The 18,032-nt window shown below is 36.3% G+C and overlaps 1 protein-coding gene across 1 annotated transcript in view; it reads left to right on the forward strand.

Annotated features, from left to right (window-relative positions):
* The window catches only part of VAV3 (vav guanine nucleotide exchange factor 3), a 192,427-nt gene that overhangs the window by 118,964 nt on the left and 55,431 nt on the right, over positions 1 to 18,032 (forward strand). Inside the window, exons 17-19 of the mRNA XM_088153533.1 lie at positions 1,064 to 1,164; positions 8,672 to 8,694; positions 13,150 to 13,195. Of these exons, the coding sequence (XP_088009659.1) occupies positions 1,064 to 1,164; positions 8,672 to 8,694; positions 13,150 to 13,195 (170 nt within the window). The remainder of the gene's footprint in view (positions 1 to 1,063; positions 1,165 to 8,671; positions 8,695 to 13,149; positions 13,196 to 18,032) is intronic.

Below are 18,032 nucleotides of genomic sequence, written 5' to 3' on the forward strand. Positions count from 1 at the left end.
AAAATGTTGCTTTCCAAATTGACCTTTCAAAAAGAATTATTTCCACTAAAGCCATTGCAAGCCAAGGAGAAAAAAGGGCAATTATGATACAAATGCTGCAGGTTATTATTAGTATACTACAAACTTTATATGAGTCTAACAATATTCCAATAGTTGAATTTTTTTTAAAATACTATGGTACTGATTAAAAAAATACCCAGCATTTAATTTACCTTAATTCCTCCTTGACAGAAATAGGATCTTACAAATCTGGGATTGTGCAGAATAGCTCTGTACTATAAGAAAGCAGTTTAAATAAAATATTAAAATATTTAGTGGGAGTTATTAAGCACAATTCCATTTGATAAGCGGAAAAATAGTAAATCCTTCACGTCCAATATTATTAGACTACTTGGAAAACATCCTATATTTTCCTGTAAAATATATCCTGTAAAATATAAAATCCTATAAAAATGATATCTATAGTGTGAATATGGCCCTGTAGTTTTTAAAACATGAAACGATATACAATACCATAAACATACATATTATATAGTTGTGTTATTCCATAATATGTGAAGACACCAATGCAGTAGTCATGAGCTCTGAATATATAGTAACGATAAACTTTACGGAGCTACATGCCACATGAGCAACCTCTGCATAGTCATCACATTTCAATTTGTTGTGATTATCTGCATATCTCTCTCTTGGTATTAAAAGTAACAGACATCATCAATTCTGAGACTGCCTCTCCCAACATCCCAGTGCTTTGTCTCAATATACAGTCCAGGATTCAATCAACACTAAAACCAGATATACTGAGAAAAAAAAAGTTTTGGAATGATCACACTATTGTGGATTGTTCAGCTTCCAAAAATGTGGCTGTTTAAATAACCAATGTCCATTAGAGTCGGGGAGGAAAAACATTGCTGGTTATTGGTATTTGGGGATTTATTATAAGCATCTGGAAGTATATGTGAATGCATTCTTGTCACACACATTGAACTGATTCATATTTTAATGTTGGTTACATTATATTAAAAGTTTGCTAATTTTCGTACTACCTAACTTTATATTTCAGGGGAACATTTTATCAAGGCTATTTATGTTCAAAGTGTGGGGCTGGAGTCCACAAAGAATGTTTGGGAAGACTAGACAATTGCAGCAGAGTTAATTTGGTTGGTAAGTCATCTGCATTGTTTGGGATTCCATTTTAATTAGGTCATAAAACTTGCCAGATTTAATTAAGACTTAATTTCCCTTAAGTTGTTTTCATTGTATTTTTGTGGTGGTACATTTATAAACATAGCTATAATTGCTTTTTTGGAATCATAGTAACTTTCTTTAATTTACTGTGAGGTAAAAGAACTATTACAGCCACTGGAATACTGTGTGAAGCTCCCAAGAATCATATAATTAGATCTAGGTATCTGATAGAACTTCCTATACTTCTCAGATGACAGTCATTTCTGGTCTCCCATCCCCTGCTATAAACCACTAGCACTGAAGAAATTTTTGGGGGGATCACTGTTGAAAGTGGTCCCTGTGGGCGTTCAGAAGTTCACTTAGAGGAATTTATATGCTGGATAAGGCAACCGGTAGTTGTAAATTATGATAATCATCATTGTCATCTATTTCCAACGTTGATGATAGTTTCTAGGTGTGAAAGTGGAAAAGGTAGAGGACAATTATATCCCTCATGCCTTTATTTAGCCTTCTCAAAAGCATCTGTCTGATTACTAAAGGAACATAGCTGCTGGTTTAGATAGGCCATTAGTCAGGTTCACAACGTTATGTGGAGAACATTTGGAATTTTGAGCATGCTTTCATTTTTTAGCCAGATTATTGAAGCCGAACATGACATTTTAGATTTTCACAAAGCACTTCCAGCAGGTATACAGAATAATAAATCAACCTGTCTGTGTTCATAATTTGATCATTTAAATAGGACAGTTTTCTAATTTTAGAAAATCAGGTCAGAAGTTTTAAATAAATCGGAGAAGAACATCTTGCATCTTTGATGTTATGATATGATAATTTATTCATTAATCCATAAAGTTGTCTGCATGTGATCTTTGCCTCCAGCAATTGAATAGAAATTGTTTAATTATTACATCCCTGATAGGACTTGAGAGAAAATCTGCAAACTTTTGTGACCATTTGGTGGGGGAAGTCACAGTGCTATACATTTTAATCGGTGTATGAAAGAGAAATGCCATATAGGATAAGAAAGGCTATGTATTAGGAGTGTGCAAAACCTTTCCCAGAAGGACAGGTTTTACGCATATCTGCTGCCTACATAACTGTTTGAGGAATGGGAGCTACGTCATGCTTCTATAGCCGGTCATCCTCTTTGCTAATTAGACGTTGTCAACTAAGAGTGCTGATTTGCTTTATTTTCCAGACTTGTATGCTGTCTTGCAGATAATTTAGCAAGCAGCCAGATATTTGCATGTCATTGTTTTAAGATAATCAGTTAATAAAATATATCTTAGGGATAATAAAGTGCTATAGCTATCAAAACAGGAATTCTGGTGATGAGACTGAACTCCCTTATTCCCTACACTACCTTTCCCCAAACAGGTTGCTCTTTAGATGTGTTGAGTTCAGGACCCAGAGTTTGCCAGCCAGCATGGCCATTGCTGAGAATTCTGGGAGTTGAAGTCCACACATCTGGATTTTACTAGAGTAAGCTGTCCTGCCATCAGGAAGCTGCAAGCTTGCCATTGCTGTGGTTTCACTGCCAAGTTTTTGGATGGTGAAAAAGTCTAGCAGAAGGCAGTCAATCTGAAGGACTAGTAAGAGTTCTGTTTTGACTGACTGCTTATTGGTCCCTGTTCCCTGTCCTGAAGTAAGTAACTTGGCTTCCTAACAGTAATTATTATTTTATAAATATAAATGACAGAATTGCCTGCAAAGGGGAAGTTAAAAAAAAACAAACACCTTAATTATCACTGTTTAATTACACCTATTTCTGTTTTAGCAAGATAGATTTTGGCTTACTTCCAGAAAAGCATTTATATAAGCACAGAAGTCAGCAGGTCTGAAGACTGTATAGGGTGTGACTGTGAATGTTTTTTTTAAAGTTAATGGAATGAAAGTGAATGGCAACACCAGGACACCTGCACTGAGCATAGGTTAGACCTGATTGCCTAAATTCTAGCTTGTTAAAATTTAATCTTACAAAGTCCTTACTATATTAGATCAATAGTAAACTGCAGTTAATTTAATTGGTAACGGAATAGTAATTATGTTTAAAAAAGTAGGAACTAATGGGCCCAGTGGAAAATGTTACACCAATCCCTTTGCCTTGTTTTCAAAGGACATTTAATAAAAAATGGGGAAACATTCAGACTTTTTGACTGTTAGGACATACTGTTACATTATACAAAGGCAAATGTGAGACAGATGTAGCTTCTCATAATTTCCTATGAGTGTGCACATATAGTACACAAATTTTCTGCATTTGGATTTTACATATTTAGGTGTATTTTTAAAGTAGGAGTCAGCAGCTTTTTCAGATAGAAAAATACGCAAAAATACAATTTGAAAAATGTGATGGATACCAAACAAAGAAAATTTAAAATAAAAGAAAGGAATATACCCAAGACACCATTTCCTTTTAGAGTAAACAACATTATGCAAAGTGGAAGTATGAAATAAGGAGGTGATAAGCTAAAGAAATTCAAGGCATGGGGTAAGAAAATAAAGAAAAGGCAATTTAGCTAAATCTAATTTACACAGACACAATTTGCTCTATCACTCCATATCGTTCTGTCCTTGTAAACCATCTTTGTTTCTACCATGTCATGTCCATATACCAATTCAGTGTCTTTTGTTCTTTAAATGGTCTGTTTTTCAGGATTTCAACAGCTCCATCGGACCACAACTTTCTCAGTCTTCATGTATTCCATCCTAACTCCTTCTCCCTGTGAGACCAAACCAAGATACTCAATACTTCATACTCATCATAATACCTCATTCATTCAGCACCCTTTCCGTCTCGATCCTATCTTGTCTTGTTTTACCACATGGATTTTAGCTTCCCATTCCCACTGTATTCAGCTTATTTTTATACTTCTCCTGATATACTCCAGCTCTCACTTCTATATAACAAAAGGAGCAAAAGCAAATCAAACCACTTTCAACTTCTTTGACAAACATTCATTCCTCACAAGAGACTACATACTCCCCACTATCAGCAGTTGCATGACTTAAAATTTCTCCCTCTGTTTCCCTCTCTTTAGTAAACAAGGTACAAAAATTCATCTACTTGCTCTAGTTTTTCCACCCATTTATGCATAACTTGTGCACTCCATTTTGCCAAGGTCTTTGTATGATGCAATGAGGTGTGTGGATCTGAAAATGAATGCGCCAAGTTAGATAACATTTATTGAAAATCATTTTGATTCTCAGCAGCATGGGGGGAAAAATGCTTAAAATTTAAATAAAAACATGCAAGGTGTTGTCTATTTTTAATTTTCAATTTAATTTTTTTTTCTTTAAAAAAATTTGGTCAGTGTGCTCCATCTAGTGGTGGGCACTGCCTTGCTAACTCTTTTTACTTTATTTTTTCTTTTCATAATTTATATGCCAGCTACCTGCCTAGTTTGTATGCAAACAGATTTTTTTTGCTTTACATAATTCATTTTTATTTCCATTTCTCTTACTATTAACATAGATCACTGTCATTGCAAAAGCTTAATTTGTTGAGACGTACTTACCTTCTCTGGAAATTTCTTTAATTCTTTTATATTTATCTCATCTAAAATAGCTTGCATTTTCTCTTGACTCTTCTTTTTGAGTTCACTATTATGTTGTATAAAATAACTTCTAATAAAAGCTTTACTTAATCCCAAACCATTCTTAAAACAATACCTTTACCTAAATTAATTTGAAAAACATATTTTAATTTCTTTTTACAATCCTCCACTATTGTTTCTTTTGGTAGCAACATTTTGTTTAGTCTCCATATAAAAGAACAAGATTTTCTTTTATAAATCAAACTCACAGGATTATGATCTGAAAAAATCTCTACTTTAGAAACCTTAGTAGCCAAATTCTTTGAAATACAACTCATATTTATTCTCGAAAAGGATATGTGTCTTTCAGAAAAGTACATATACTCTCTTGAATTGCCATTGTTGGGTCTCCATATATCAACCAGCCCTAAATTGTCCATCAGATCAAAGAAAACTTTTGGTAATTTGTCTTGAGTGATTTTAATATTTTTCTCGAAAGTTCTATCCAAATCAATTTTCATAAGAGAAACCCATTAGTCTTTTCATAAGTTCTTTATAGAACATTACTTTATCCTCATTTGGGGCATAAATTCCCAGTATCAAAGTCTTAGTCCCATGCAAATTAACTTCCACTCCAACAAATCTACCATGCTCATCAGTCAATACAGGTTCTGGTTTTAGTTGCGGATTTATGTACTGTACAAAACAACTCCATTTTTTCCCCTGCTGAAATAAATTCTTCACCCAAATTTTTATAAATCAAACATTTAATGTCCTTTTTTCTAATATGTGTCTCTTGTAGGCAAATTATAACTTGTTTTAATTTTTCAAATAATGATTTTTTTTTCTCTTTTGAGGAGCATTTACTCCATTTATATTTTATGTTAAGCATTTGTAATCCATAGTCAAGCAAAAAATTTAGAAAAATCTGTTGAAGTTTTTGTGTAGTCTCATCTGACACCTCCATTTGAATCGCCTCCAGTTCCTCTTTAAATTTTTCTAGAAATTCCCTTACCTTCTGGACAGAATTCTGTTGAAATGCTCTAGCAATCCTCTCCTCCCCTCTGTTATTTTGGCCGCTTTTCTGGTGGTTGCCATTGTAAGATTATAATCCAGAAGTGAAAGTGTCTCAATTTCAAGGGAAAGAGTAAAAGGCAAGCTTTCTCTTTTTTTCTGTTTTGTCTTCCTGTGCCCTTCATACTTTCATCTTAAATGGCACTCAGTAGTTACAGTCAACATCACAGTCTGGCTCATATTACCATTACCTTTTGTTTTGTAAAATTCACCAATTGTCTGCACCCTTTAATAGTAGACAAAAAACTTTCCCACAAAGGTCCAGTTCATTTGTCTGTTTTATTCCAATTTGTTTAAAAGCACTTTCACCAAAAAATAATCTTTCAAAATATCTTTATCCATTTTAAACTTTCTTACATCCATCCCTTGTTAAGCTTTTTGCCAAAAGCTTTTAAATCTTTGAAACCCTTTTTCTTTTCCCTTTTTAATCGAGAAAGAATGTTGATTTGCCAAGTGGAATTCTCTTATCCTGCTGCTCAGAAAATCTCTCTTTAGCTGTGAATTAATTACATCTGAAAGTGTTTAAGAAATTAGGCTTGTGTGAACCTTGTGTCCATATAGGCTGCATTACAGCTATGAGCTTGGTTGAAATCCCTCGACTCCCAGCTGCTTAACTCAAAAGCTGACTGCAAAAACTTTCGTTCCTGCAGTCCACTCACAAGGAGCAGCTCCCCGGAGTGCAAGTGGGCAATCTCATGATCTCTCCTTTATCTGGAAAGACTGCACTGGCCAGAATTCATCCTCTGGCCACCAATCTCCACTGCAATGCCGTCCTTGCTCCTTCAGGGACGTCTAGTCTGCCATAAGTCCTCACTGGAAGCTCTACTGTCTTGCTAACTTGTGACTTCAAGCATTTCAACTATGTGAAGTGGTCCATAGCCAAACTGTATACAGCTGTTTTCATAAGATACATAGAGCAGAGAATTGTGGTTCTGCTTACCGCATGTTAGGTTATGTGTATTCATTAAATGCTATAGATGCACATATTTTGTTTCATTAAGTTGTACTCTTAAGCAGATACTACAGTCAGTTTTGTCACATGAAATTCTCTGATTATGATCTTCCTGTAGATGTAAGCCATGTTTCTCTCAGATCAGTGCTGGGATCTACCAAGGAGATCTGTAGGTTCTTAAAACCATTTTGTAGAGCTTTTGTTGGAGTTAGTTTTTCAATTGTGCAAGTGCTGCTGGAAAGGAGAAATTCCTGGAGAACTGCCTGAAAATAAACAAACCTAGCATGTGCATTACCACATCTCTCTTGCCAAATTAGGAGAATCATATTTCACTTCATGAGAAGCTATTCAAATAAAATAGAGGGCAGGCCCACTCATGTCTTGAATTGTGTGTTACTTTGAGTACATATTAAAAATGCTCTAATTTGAAGTTTGTTGCTCATAAGCCATTTTATGATACATACATGATTCAGTTCTCCCTTGCTTCTGCCTTTATTCTTACGGTATATAATATTGTTGTATACCCTCCAATGAAGTGAACAATCCTACAGTAGTATAATAGGGTCAGTGTTTTCTAAAAAAGGAGAGAGCTAGCCACCATTTCATGATCTTGTGAGAGCTTGATTACTTTTATTTTTTTAATATTAATTTAATATTGTTTGAATTTTGATTTTGTAATAAATAATTGCAAATGTGAAGTTTATATTTTGCTTTGTGACTCTTCCCCCTTTTTAATATTGCAATTCAGAATATATCATGCAGAACACTGCTTATGTTTTTCCAAGGAAAAATTTTTGCAATATTTTAATTTCAGTAGCTTCCTTTTGATTATCTATCCATATAGCAATCAACAGTGACTAGTTCCTACGTGCATATCCATCACATGATTTCTTATCATTGATTTATTCAACATTTGATGGCTCAGAAATGAATGTAGTGAATTGGTTCACATTTTTTAAAAAGTGGCTAGGATATAAAAAGCTTTTCAAGTCAGATTGGGGGATCTCTGTCAGTATTTTTGACTTAAATCCCCCTCCTTCCCCAAAACCAAATCAGGATTCCTTTAGAGGAGAACTATAATTTGATAAATGCAAAGTCACCCTTCCTTGAATGTTCAAAGGTAATTCAGCTATTCTTTGGATCTAGCCTGCTGTTTTTGAAGTTAAAAGAAGAAATACGAAAATTCTGTTTGTAGAACATGTTTCGTAATGCCTCATTCACATGTGCCAATCACTTCTTGAATCTACTGCGTATAAGTGACAATCATGCATGTGTACATCAGTCCAGAGCCCTTTCATCTTTGGTTTAAGATAGAGTAGGATTTGGTATGTTTTGTCTTTCAGAAAAATGTGTGCAAAATATATGCATATTGTATAATGGAAAAGCTGCATACAAATCTTATGTCAGAATGCCAAAGCCATATTATTAATATGATATAATATAATATATAATATAATATAATAATTATATCATCATAAATATAATGTGATAATACTATATAATATACTCTAGATATATTTTTCTGGGAGGAGAAACTGCAGTGCTTGATACTAAAGTCTAGATTCAAACAGCTGTACACATTTAAAACTGGAAAATTCTCACCTCCATAAGTTTCTGTAGACCTCAGAGCGTTTCAGAGATTTTAGGCAATCTGTTGGTTTAGAAAGCTGTGTGTCACAGAGTTAAGCATAAACCCAAAGCTTTTTATAGCTGTTCAGTGCTGCCTGACTTGAGCCAATAAAAGTGAACATAGTTTGCAAAATAACTAGCTGAGCCTCAGGGTGGTTGGAGCATAAAAAAGGTTATCAGCTAGCAAAACAAAGTAGTTCTGTGTGCTCTCACCGTATCCCTGAGCTAGGGATTACTGTTGTACAGTGTGAATGCTCGCCACTGACCATGCCAATTTTTACATTTGTTCCAGAGCATGGAACCCTGAAATATGAGGTAAGTGTGCCTTTTTTTGAGATTTGATGTAATATTTGTTATGGATGTGAGTAAAACGCCTCCTTTTTTTGTATCGATTTCATTAGCCCTGATGGAAGGTAGGTGTCTGTCTGTGTATGCAATCTGTATGATTTTTGAAGTAACTTTGTGTTTGCACTCCTAGCTTAGAAAGAGAAACAAAGGACACAATCTGCTGAAAAGGAAGCATTTTAAGTCCTATTGATTTCAAGGAATGAAGTAATTAAATGCATAACTGTTGTTGAAATAAATGAATCTTGCATGTTCTTCATCGATACTGGATCATGTTTTAACAAATACAGGATTTGCATGATTTTCTTCAAACTTTTTCAGTGTTCCAGAGATTAACAGAAAATACGTAGTAAAACCAAGCAAGAAAGAAATATCTAAATTCACATGTAAGGGCTACTCTGTGATGCAGCAGAAGAGTTATGTGGTCTAAATTTCCAAGAGATAATGAAGGAGTACAATTTTCTGCCATTCTCAGTTGGCGTGCAGTAAAATGAGCAGCAAAATGCTGATTTTATACAGCTGTCTTAGAATTACTTGGCAAATTTAAACATTTTGATTGAATGATCATAGTAATTGACATTTGTTCAGTGAGAAATTAATCTCAGAACAATGGATCATTTGGGGGTTTTATGAAAAGAACCTAGGGTGGTTATTGTTACGGTGTGTATGTGGGGGGACAACTATATGTTAATTGTGTAGTTTCCTTCTGAATATAGCTCTGAAATATAAGAATCTGAATTAATTGGGGGTAATGAAAAGACAAGTTGGGCTAAATTACTTAATCATTTCTTGTTTTATATCTTGCTTTTATTAAGAGCAACATGTATAATTTTTGGAGTGTACTTCATTCGCATGTTGAAAGAGCTTTAGGTGAATTGGAATGTTAAGTGTTGGTTTCAAAATATGGCTCTCCACCAAACAATGTTTGCCATCAATTCCGCAGTGAAGTGGCAATTATTAAGAACTGACCGCTAACCTGAGAGCAAATTAAACTTGTTCATAGAACAATTTTTTTTTTCCTCTTTGAAGGGAATTATTTATATTTGCTTTCCATAATATCGTCTGTGAAGCCATGTTATTCATCTTCAGAGGAAACTATTGATGGACAAGTTTAACACAGCTGAAATTGCACTAAGGATGAAATTGCTGTAGAGGTGGTATATCCGGAATGGCAATGATCAGAAATTGGAAAGCTTTGAGGGAATAGGCAATTAATCATTAACCAATTATGAAGGCTAGGAGAGCCTGAGTAAATTTGTTATTAGAATATGTAGTTTGCTCTCTACCTATGCAGTATTTCAATTGTGAAGTGAATTTCAGGATATGGTGATGTTACTGGGCCTAAATTGTTACTTACTAATTCCTATTTAGAAATAATAGCTGCTTAGTTAAACAGTCTAAGGTTAGGGGCATGAATATAAGATTACTCTGTGTTTATTGGGAAAATGCATAATGTCATATTAAAGAGTCATTGTTGGCAGGGAGTAATTGACTGCAACTTATTTGCAGTATATGCTCGGACTTGCTTTCTTTATGATATTTCAAGCATTTGGCCATGAAATTAAGGCTGTTCGGTTTTCTTTTTGTTGGAGCTTCCCAGCACCCATATACCTCCATGGAAGTGCTCTTGATGGAGACATTTCTGTCTTGCTCCAGGATAGTGCATGGTTAATTATGTTTTAGAAAAAGTTGTTACTTTTTTCAAGCAGGTCTAGACAAAATTATCCTTATTTTTATGCAAGATGTTCTTTGAGTTTTCTGCCTAAGACAATGAATTGAGTAGAGTGACATCTGGGCCATGAAGTTCCTGAATGAATTTTTGATGCCCAGCCCTACTTGGGTCACCAGAAAAAAAATCCCAACCCCTTAGTTTTAATGGAATTTGATTTACATTTATTCTTATAAATAAAATTAAATATACTAAAATTAAATACAGTTCATATGACTATCGCGTAGCAACAATTAGTTTCTTTCAGTACTTGGAGGTCTCTGGGAGCTCTGACCTGAATGAAGACAAGGTTTTAAAAGGTGTTTTAAAACACTCTTTTTCCTCCATCCAATCTTAATATGGAGATTATGAAAGATTTTTATAATACTATATCGTCTCAGTAGCTTATATACTATGCAAATAATATGGGTCCCCAATTTTAGCAGTCTTACAAATCTCTTAAAAGTGAAGGAAAAATTACCTTTATTATAACTGTATTTTGCAGAAGCATTCTATTCTTTTATGTAGTCAGGTAGAAAGTCCCTCTCAATGAAAATTAGAGCTTTTGAATCCCTGCTTTTAAGAGGAAGCTCTATGTGTTTTAGGAAATCAAACACTTTTTGGATGGAATCATGGTCATGCAAGAAAGTTACCCACATGGAATAATTGATACTTCCTTTATTTTTCTTTTATCTTCTCCATAAAAACTATCAAACATATAGATATACTGTTTTTTTAATATCGTTTTTCTCTTCTCCAAATATTATCCTTGGCAAGACATTGCCAGTTGCTCATTGTGTCTGTTCTCTCCCATAAAACCAAATATTTTTCACATGTTCCTTCTAACACCTGCTCTCCAACTACATGATTACTGCTTCATATTGCAGTGACCTTTTAATATGCTAAGTCCTCTTATATGGTGAAAACATGTTCTGATAGAAGGTGAACTTTGTAATTGCTGTTCAAAATTTTTACACATATTCAAACATTAACTATAATAGCTTACAAATACAGCTCAGAAACAATTGATATTTTTGTGTGATCTTGTAGGATAAGGCTAATACTATCACACATTAGGATGAAGTACTACTGCTTCAGGTAGTACCATGGAGGAGGCAAATAAATGATGGCAGAAACAGATGGTTTGAATGGGCAGCATAATTTTTACAATATGGATCCTAATATTGTAGGGCTGGTACAAAAGTCTTTGGATTCTGTTTCAGGCACATCTTTCCTACCACCTAGTTAGAAGTTTTCAGAGCAACTTTTAATACTCAGCTTTGATTAGTAAAATGTTAAAAACATATGAATGGATAATATTCATAAACAATCTAAAACCACTGCTTTGAAATGCTGGCTGGGGAATTCTGGGAGTCGAAGTCCACACATCTTAAAGTTGCCAAGGTTGAGAAACACTGCTTTAGAATTTATCTTTTCTCTCCAGACACTTCACCATATGCAACCCTGGGATAACCACTCGGTTGCAAAATTGTCCAAACAGTATCATTCACTTTGACAGGTTGCAGGTAGCTTTAAATGTAGGAGAAATGACAGCTTTGCAGCCAGGACACTTCTTCTCATTGCAGCCACTGAGAAGTTCTTGTAAACAACTAAATGCAGAAAACATTAGGCATGTACAGGCCTTCAGGGGGATGTTTCACTTCAACAAAGATAAAAGTAAAGCACACCTGAAACTGTTTAAGCATCATTTCCTCTTGCATCTAAGAGTGAAGCAAATGGCTGCATTGCTTCATTTCACTCTGCTTTGCTGTTCTTCACAGCCTCCTACAACTTCTTGCATTTGTAGAGTGTCTTGGTAAGGCAAATCATATTCCCACTCTGCATCAGTGAGATGAATTGTCCCACTTGTAGCGGGAAACACTTTGTCAAAGAGAATCAGTGCTGCCTCTGCAGGCCAAAATACCATGAACTGAAAATGTGAATGTGGGGAGTGCTAGCATTTTTTTTTAAATTTCGTTTTTTTGTGGAGTGGGGTAAATGATGAGTCAGCTATAGCAGGAGACAGTACAGTGGTACCTCAGTTCACGAACTTAATTCGTTCCGCGACTCTGGTCGCAAACTGAATTGGTCGTGAACCGAATCAAATTTCCCCATAAGGTTCAATGTAATTATGGTTAATCTGTTCTGAACCATATGTTGTTGTTTTTTAAAACGGCAAAAATATGACACAAAGTACAGTACGAAGAGAGAGAACCTTGCTCAATGCGACTTCTGGCGTGGAGGACAGGAAGACGGGTGGGGAGGTGGTTACTGCTTGGAGAGAGAGTCCCCCTCCCTACAGGAAGCTGTGACCATGTGTCATGGGAGGGAAAATGGCCGCGGATCCTGTTCGTCACCCGATGCGGAGTTCGCGAACGGAGGCAAAATTTTGCGACCGGAGCTGTTCATGAACCGAATTGTTAGTGAACAAAAGCGTTCGTGAACCGAGGTACCACTGTATACTGATTGAACTATGTTTTTTACATGTTCGTTTTGGCCAGCCAAAATGACATTAATTGGCTGATAGAATTCTGGGCATGTTCTTAGCATTTTGAGGTCAGCAGAATTGAAGACAATCTCAGGTCAGCATCAGACTGGGAGATCTGGGGCAGGAAACACTGGTGTGCAGTACTCAGATTGGGCAGGAATTACATGAAAAGAGGAACTATGTCTATTTTTTAAAAAAATCTGTAACTGGCATGTCTTTAATTATACAGAAGCGACTGAATGGACTTCGAAAGAGCTCCAGGCATATGGACTCAGGTTTGTTTGATTTTTTTTTCCTAATACATTTTTTGAGTTGCTAGGAGAAGCTGATGAGACTGGAATTGATTTGTATTATTATTGGTCACAAAGTCAGCCAGATGTTTAGACTGGATTTGGCATTTTTATCCACCTATAAGGACCTGGGATAGGCAGATGTTGTTTGACGGTGTTAAAGGTATCGTCACAGAACATAAGCTGTTTCAAGTAAAGCTGCCTTTTGCAATTGACTGATGGTGATTTTGTCTATCCTCCTTCTCCTCTGTTGTCTGAGTTACTGCCAACTCAAGGGCCTTCTCCACGAGTTATTTTAAGCAGATTGCTGAGATATAATTTGTTGTGTGTTCTAACCTTATGCATGTTTCAGGCCTGGCAAGATAACAAAATATTGCTACATTTAAATATTACTTTTATGTATTATTATAGTAATGTTTTTATTTACCTGGAGTAGGATCGGGAAATCCACAGGCTGCATGTAGCCCCCAGGTTGCCCGAATAGGGACTTGGGTTTTTTTTTAGGTTTCTGATTTTTAAAGGGCCAGAATGGATGCCATAAGCAGTAGCAAAAGGTGCCAATTTAATCTCCCCCAACTCTCACCCCCCAAACTGGGAGATGTTTCCCATTGGGGCAAAAAATTCATTTTATAAGCAGTACAGTGGTACCTTGGGTTACGAACTTAATTCATTCCATGACTCTGGTCGCGACCCGAATTGGTCGCAACCCGAAGTCTTATTCTTGCCAAGCCTGCTCTGCAGTTTCTTTGGAGCCATGCTAACAAGCACACCAAAAACCTTCCAAAACGCCACGAAACACACCACAAGCCTCACCGAACGTCTCCTTGCTACCGCGATCTTGCCCACAGGAAGCCACGACCGCGTGTCAGCAGGGAAAATTGCCGCGTATCCTGTTCGTACCCCAAGGCGGAGTTCGCAAACCGAAGCAAAATTTTGCGGCCAGAGCTGGTCGTATCCCGAAAAGTTCGTTAACAGAAGCGTTCGTAACCCGAGGTTCCACTGTATATAGGTTTTGTCCCATAAACCTCCCCAAACCAGATTGGCCCCGCCCACTTTGCTAATACCATGCAGTGTGTCACCAGCCATGTCCTCTGCATTCCCCATGCAGTGAAAAAGCAAAGTGCAGAGCCCCAGGCTGAACATTATGGCCCAAGTCTTGATTTAGACTAGAGGCTATTTAGATAACTTTGACCTATATCAGGCCTATGTCTGATACCCTAGTGCTAGTACAATGACTTTTTTTCCCCCTTCTGTGGCACTTCTGTCCTGCCTTTGCTGCAGGAACTTGGGGCAGTGTTTCCAATTTATCCTTGAAGCTTATTAAATTGAGAGGGACAGATTGCACCAGCCAGGCAGTGAGTATGATCTCCCTAGTCCTACATTCAGGTTTTGATTGGGTGGTCAATTTAGTGCTATTACAGTTGTTAATGCTGCAGCAGTAGAAATTTTTGACATTCCAGGCATTCCAATGGTAGAGCACCTTTTTGTGACTGATGCTTTTCAATCTTGCTGAATTCTGCAGCTTAGATTCAAATAAGCCATTGAGCTTCTAATTACACTCCTGACTATGTTTTCAATGGTTCAGTCATATGACTAATTGAACTCGAGATCTGTCTTTTTGCTTTGTTTTTTTACAGATGGTGCTCTTAAACTGTGTTTACATTCCTAGCAGCTTCTGAGCTATTGGTTAACTCTCTCCCCACCCCCTTAAATAGAGCAACCAGTTTTAATCTTGGAGTTAATCACGCAAACCATGTGTGTTCTTAGAGATTGCTGTTTCCCCTGCAGGTGAAGGTAGTAGGAATCTTGAGGTGTGACTCCCCAGGCAGAATTCAATTTAACTTGCATAATCTTAATTCTAAATAATTCCTTATAGCTTATAAATGACTATTTTGAATGCAGTTGCCAGGAGTGTGTATGCATGCACTGATTTTATGTCTCTTGTGAAAGGTTTTATTTTATTTTATTTGTTTCATTTATTAAATTCATAGCTTGCCTTTCAGTCTAATTGTCCCATAATACAAATACAGTGAAATATAACAAAATCAAACAGCAGTAACAAACAAATATAAATACAGAATCAGGTAACATATCATTCCCAAAAGCCTCTTAAAAGATAATTACGCTGTATTTGCAAGGCATGAATAAGTACGTCAGGGTCCAACATCCACATCTTAAACTTTGGCATCCTGGTTCTTCTAAAGTCATCTTCAAGGAAGGAGTGGATGAAATGATCAGAAGGCAGAAGATCTAGAGGGATCCAAAACAATGACCCTATATCATCTAGAACATAACTGATCCTACACAGAGATGACCAAGACCGGAATAGTGATTAGTGGCCACATAACCAAACATGGTTGGGCTCTTACAGGTGTTTTGCCATTGATATGAGGAACAACAACTCCAAAAGCAAAATTGCCATGAATTGATCCAAATGGCTGTACCGTGTTATAAGAGCACAATATGCAGACGTGAACAAGATCTTAATTCTAAGATCATTGTGGTCAAAAAGCAAATAATTAGGCTGAAACGTCATATTATGAGACCAAACTGTTTTTTCAACCACTGGTCCATACTTTGTAGTTGCAGAAGTTGGGCATCCTGATCCCTCCAGATGTATTGGTTTTCAGTCCCATCAGCCCCAGCAGATATGGCCAGTGACATGGAATTACAGTCAAAAACATCAGGAAGGCATAAGGGTGCCTGACCCTGGCTTTTTTGGCAAAACGGTATGGGAAGATAGGGGATTGGTGTGGGATGAAGGATGCTTTCTCTACTCATAACTGATAGCAATATCTCCCTTGTCAGGGATTCTAGTTTCATACCTGTGTAAAGAGTAGTGTTGGACTTGATTGAGTAACATGTACTTCTGGCCTTTCATCTAAATCAGTAATTCTCAAACCCAAATATTTTCCAGATATTTTGAATCACATAACCCGTAATCTCTTTATAGTATAACTAGTAGATTGGGGAAGGCTGCTCTGAATAAATAAAAGCACAAGGTCCTTTTTCTTCTTTAATTCTGTTAAAAGTTAAAAAAAAAAATCATGCGCTTTACAGTAATTGTGCAAGTGGGTTTTTTTGGTTCCATTTTATGAGTTCTTTTTCACAGTTTAATTACAAAGGGTTTCAGATCTATGCCAAGTTATGAGTTGTTAAATGCTTCTAAATCTAGCAACCTGAGAATATTTGCATTTAATTTTAAAATAGGGTTTCAGCCTAGAATCAATTACTTGGAAAAAGTCTTCTCTCTGCAAGAAAAAAGGAAGAGAGTGATGTATACTATATTACTGCTATTCTGTGCTTGTTTGCATGGGAAGGCCCTCCCTCTTTTTTTTTCCCGTGTTACCATATGGAATATTTTGGAAGAAATAAGCCTTCTTCATTGTGTTCTAACACCCTTTTTCTCTCCATAGAATTTTGCTCAGAGGTTAATGAATGAAACAGTGTTTTGGAAAATATAAGTTTCCAGTGCCATTCCATTCTTTTTTGTCAGGGAGCAGGAGTACACTTATCTTCTGTGTGCCTAATTGGATGGGATAAAGAGAATCATTGGTCTGATTTTCCATCTCTTTACATGTAGCAAAAAGCATTCCATTTTCAGGAGCACAGTATTAGTTGAACATATCAGTTTCCTTTGGAAGGGGAAATGATAACTAAGCAGATTTTTGTCCCAAAATGACACTGAACCTAATGCTGCAATTGTTATGTCCATTAATAAGATTAACTTTAGCCAGTGGTGCCTCAGTGAGAAGCATGATCAAGTACCTTTTATTCTGTCAGTGAGAGAACAGGAGTGGGAAGACCGAAGGTTTGCTTTCTCCATCTTTTGGAATGTTGATAGTTAGATATTACTGAAGTCTCTAATATAAGTCCTCATTGGGTTGCAATTTGGTGTTTGGAGGGAGAAGGGAGAGTAGGATGGACAAGGTAAAGGAATATGTGAGACTAGTAAGAGAACAAGTGCCATTTTCAGGAATTCTGGATGGATCTTTGGCTACTCCCTTTGCTGATTCTGGTGAACTATTAGCTGGTCATGTAAATTGAGGCAAATAAAACACAACTGTACTCCAGATTCCAAAATTGTGAGAAGAGAGCTAACTTGGCATACCACGTAAATATTGTTGGATGATGTTGTGGATCACGTTTTGGTCCTGTTTCTTCTAGATGGATTCCCTGTCTTCTGTTGAAGTTGGACAGAAAATGAAATGTCCAGGTTTGCAGATTGCTTTAAATCGAATTAATATACTTGGTTCTTGGGATTCTTGCCTCCACATGACTTGATTCTGTTGCATCCAAAAAATCTAGTTTAATCCTTATTTCCCTATTCTAAACAGACATGATTTTTTAAACAGAGTTCTATACAGTTTGAGAATCATCAACCTAAAGTATATTTTATTTGATTCTCTGATGCCCAGAAAGTAATAATATTTCTTTATTGAATTCATGCTGCCGGGCACAACGGGAATCTGGCCACACAGGTCCATGCCAATAATTATTCATTGTGTACCATGTCTTTATTCCAGAAGTTGGCACGATCCTGGATTTTAATCTCTCAATGCCTCCATTGTATTTTTGTTTTATGAGGATTACAAGAAGTGCTCGACCAAATCAGACCAAAAAGTTAGACTACCTCCCATCATTAGATTGAGCCTTTAGGTAAGAAGTTATATTTTGTGTGCCCAGAGATTGCAGCTGGATACATAGATGACTCAGCAGCAGTTAATGAGCTCTGTAGTTTCCTCATCTGATATGCTGATTTTCCATCAAAGTACTTGTTTAATGCTTGTAAGTATCACATTAACTATGGTGTTTATGCCAG

Source organism: Python bivittatus, unplaced genomic scaffold, assembly GCF_059951505.1.
Source record: "Python bivittatus isolate LINGU-HERP-01145 unplaced genomic scaffold, Pbiv_v1 ctg000700_np1212, whole genome shotgun sequence".
In the NCBI taxonomy this organism is placed as follows: Eukaryota; Metazoa; Chordata; class Lepidosauria; order Squamata; family Pythonidae; genus Python; species Python bivittatus.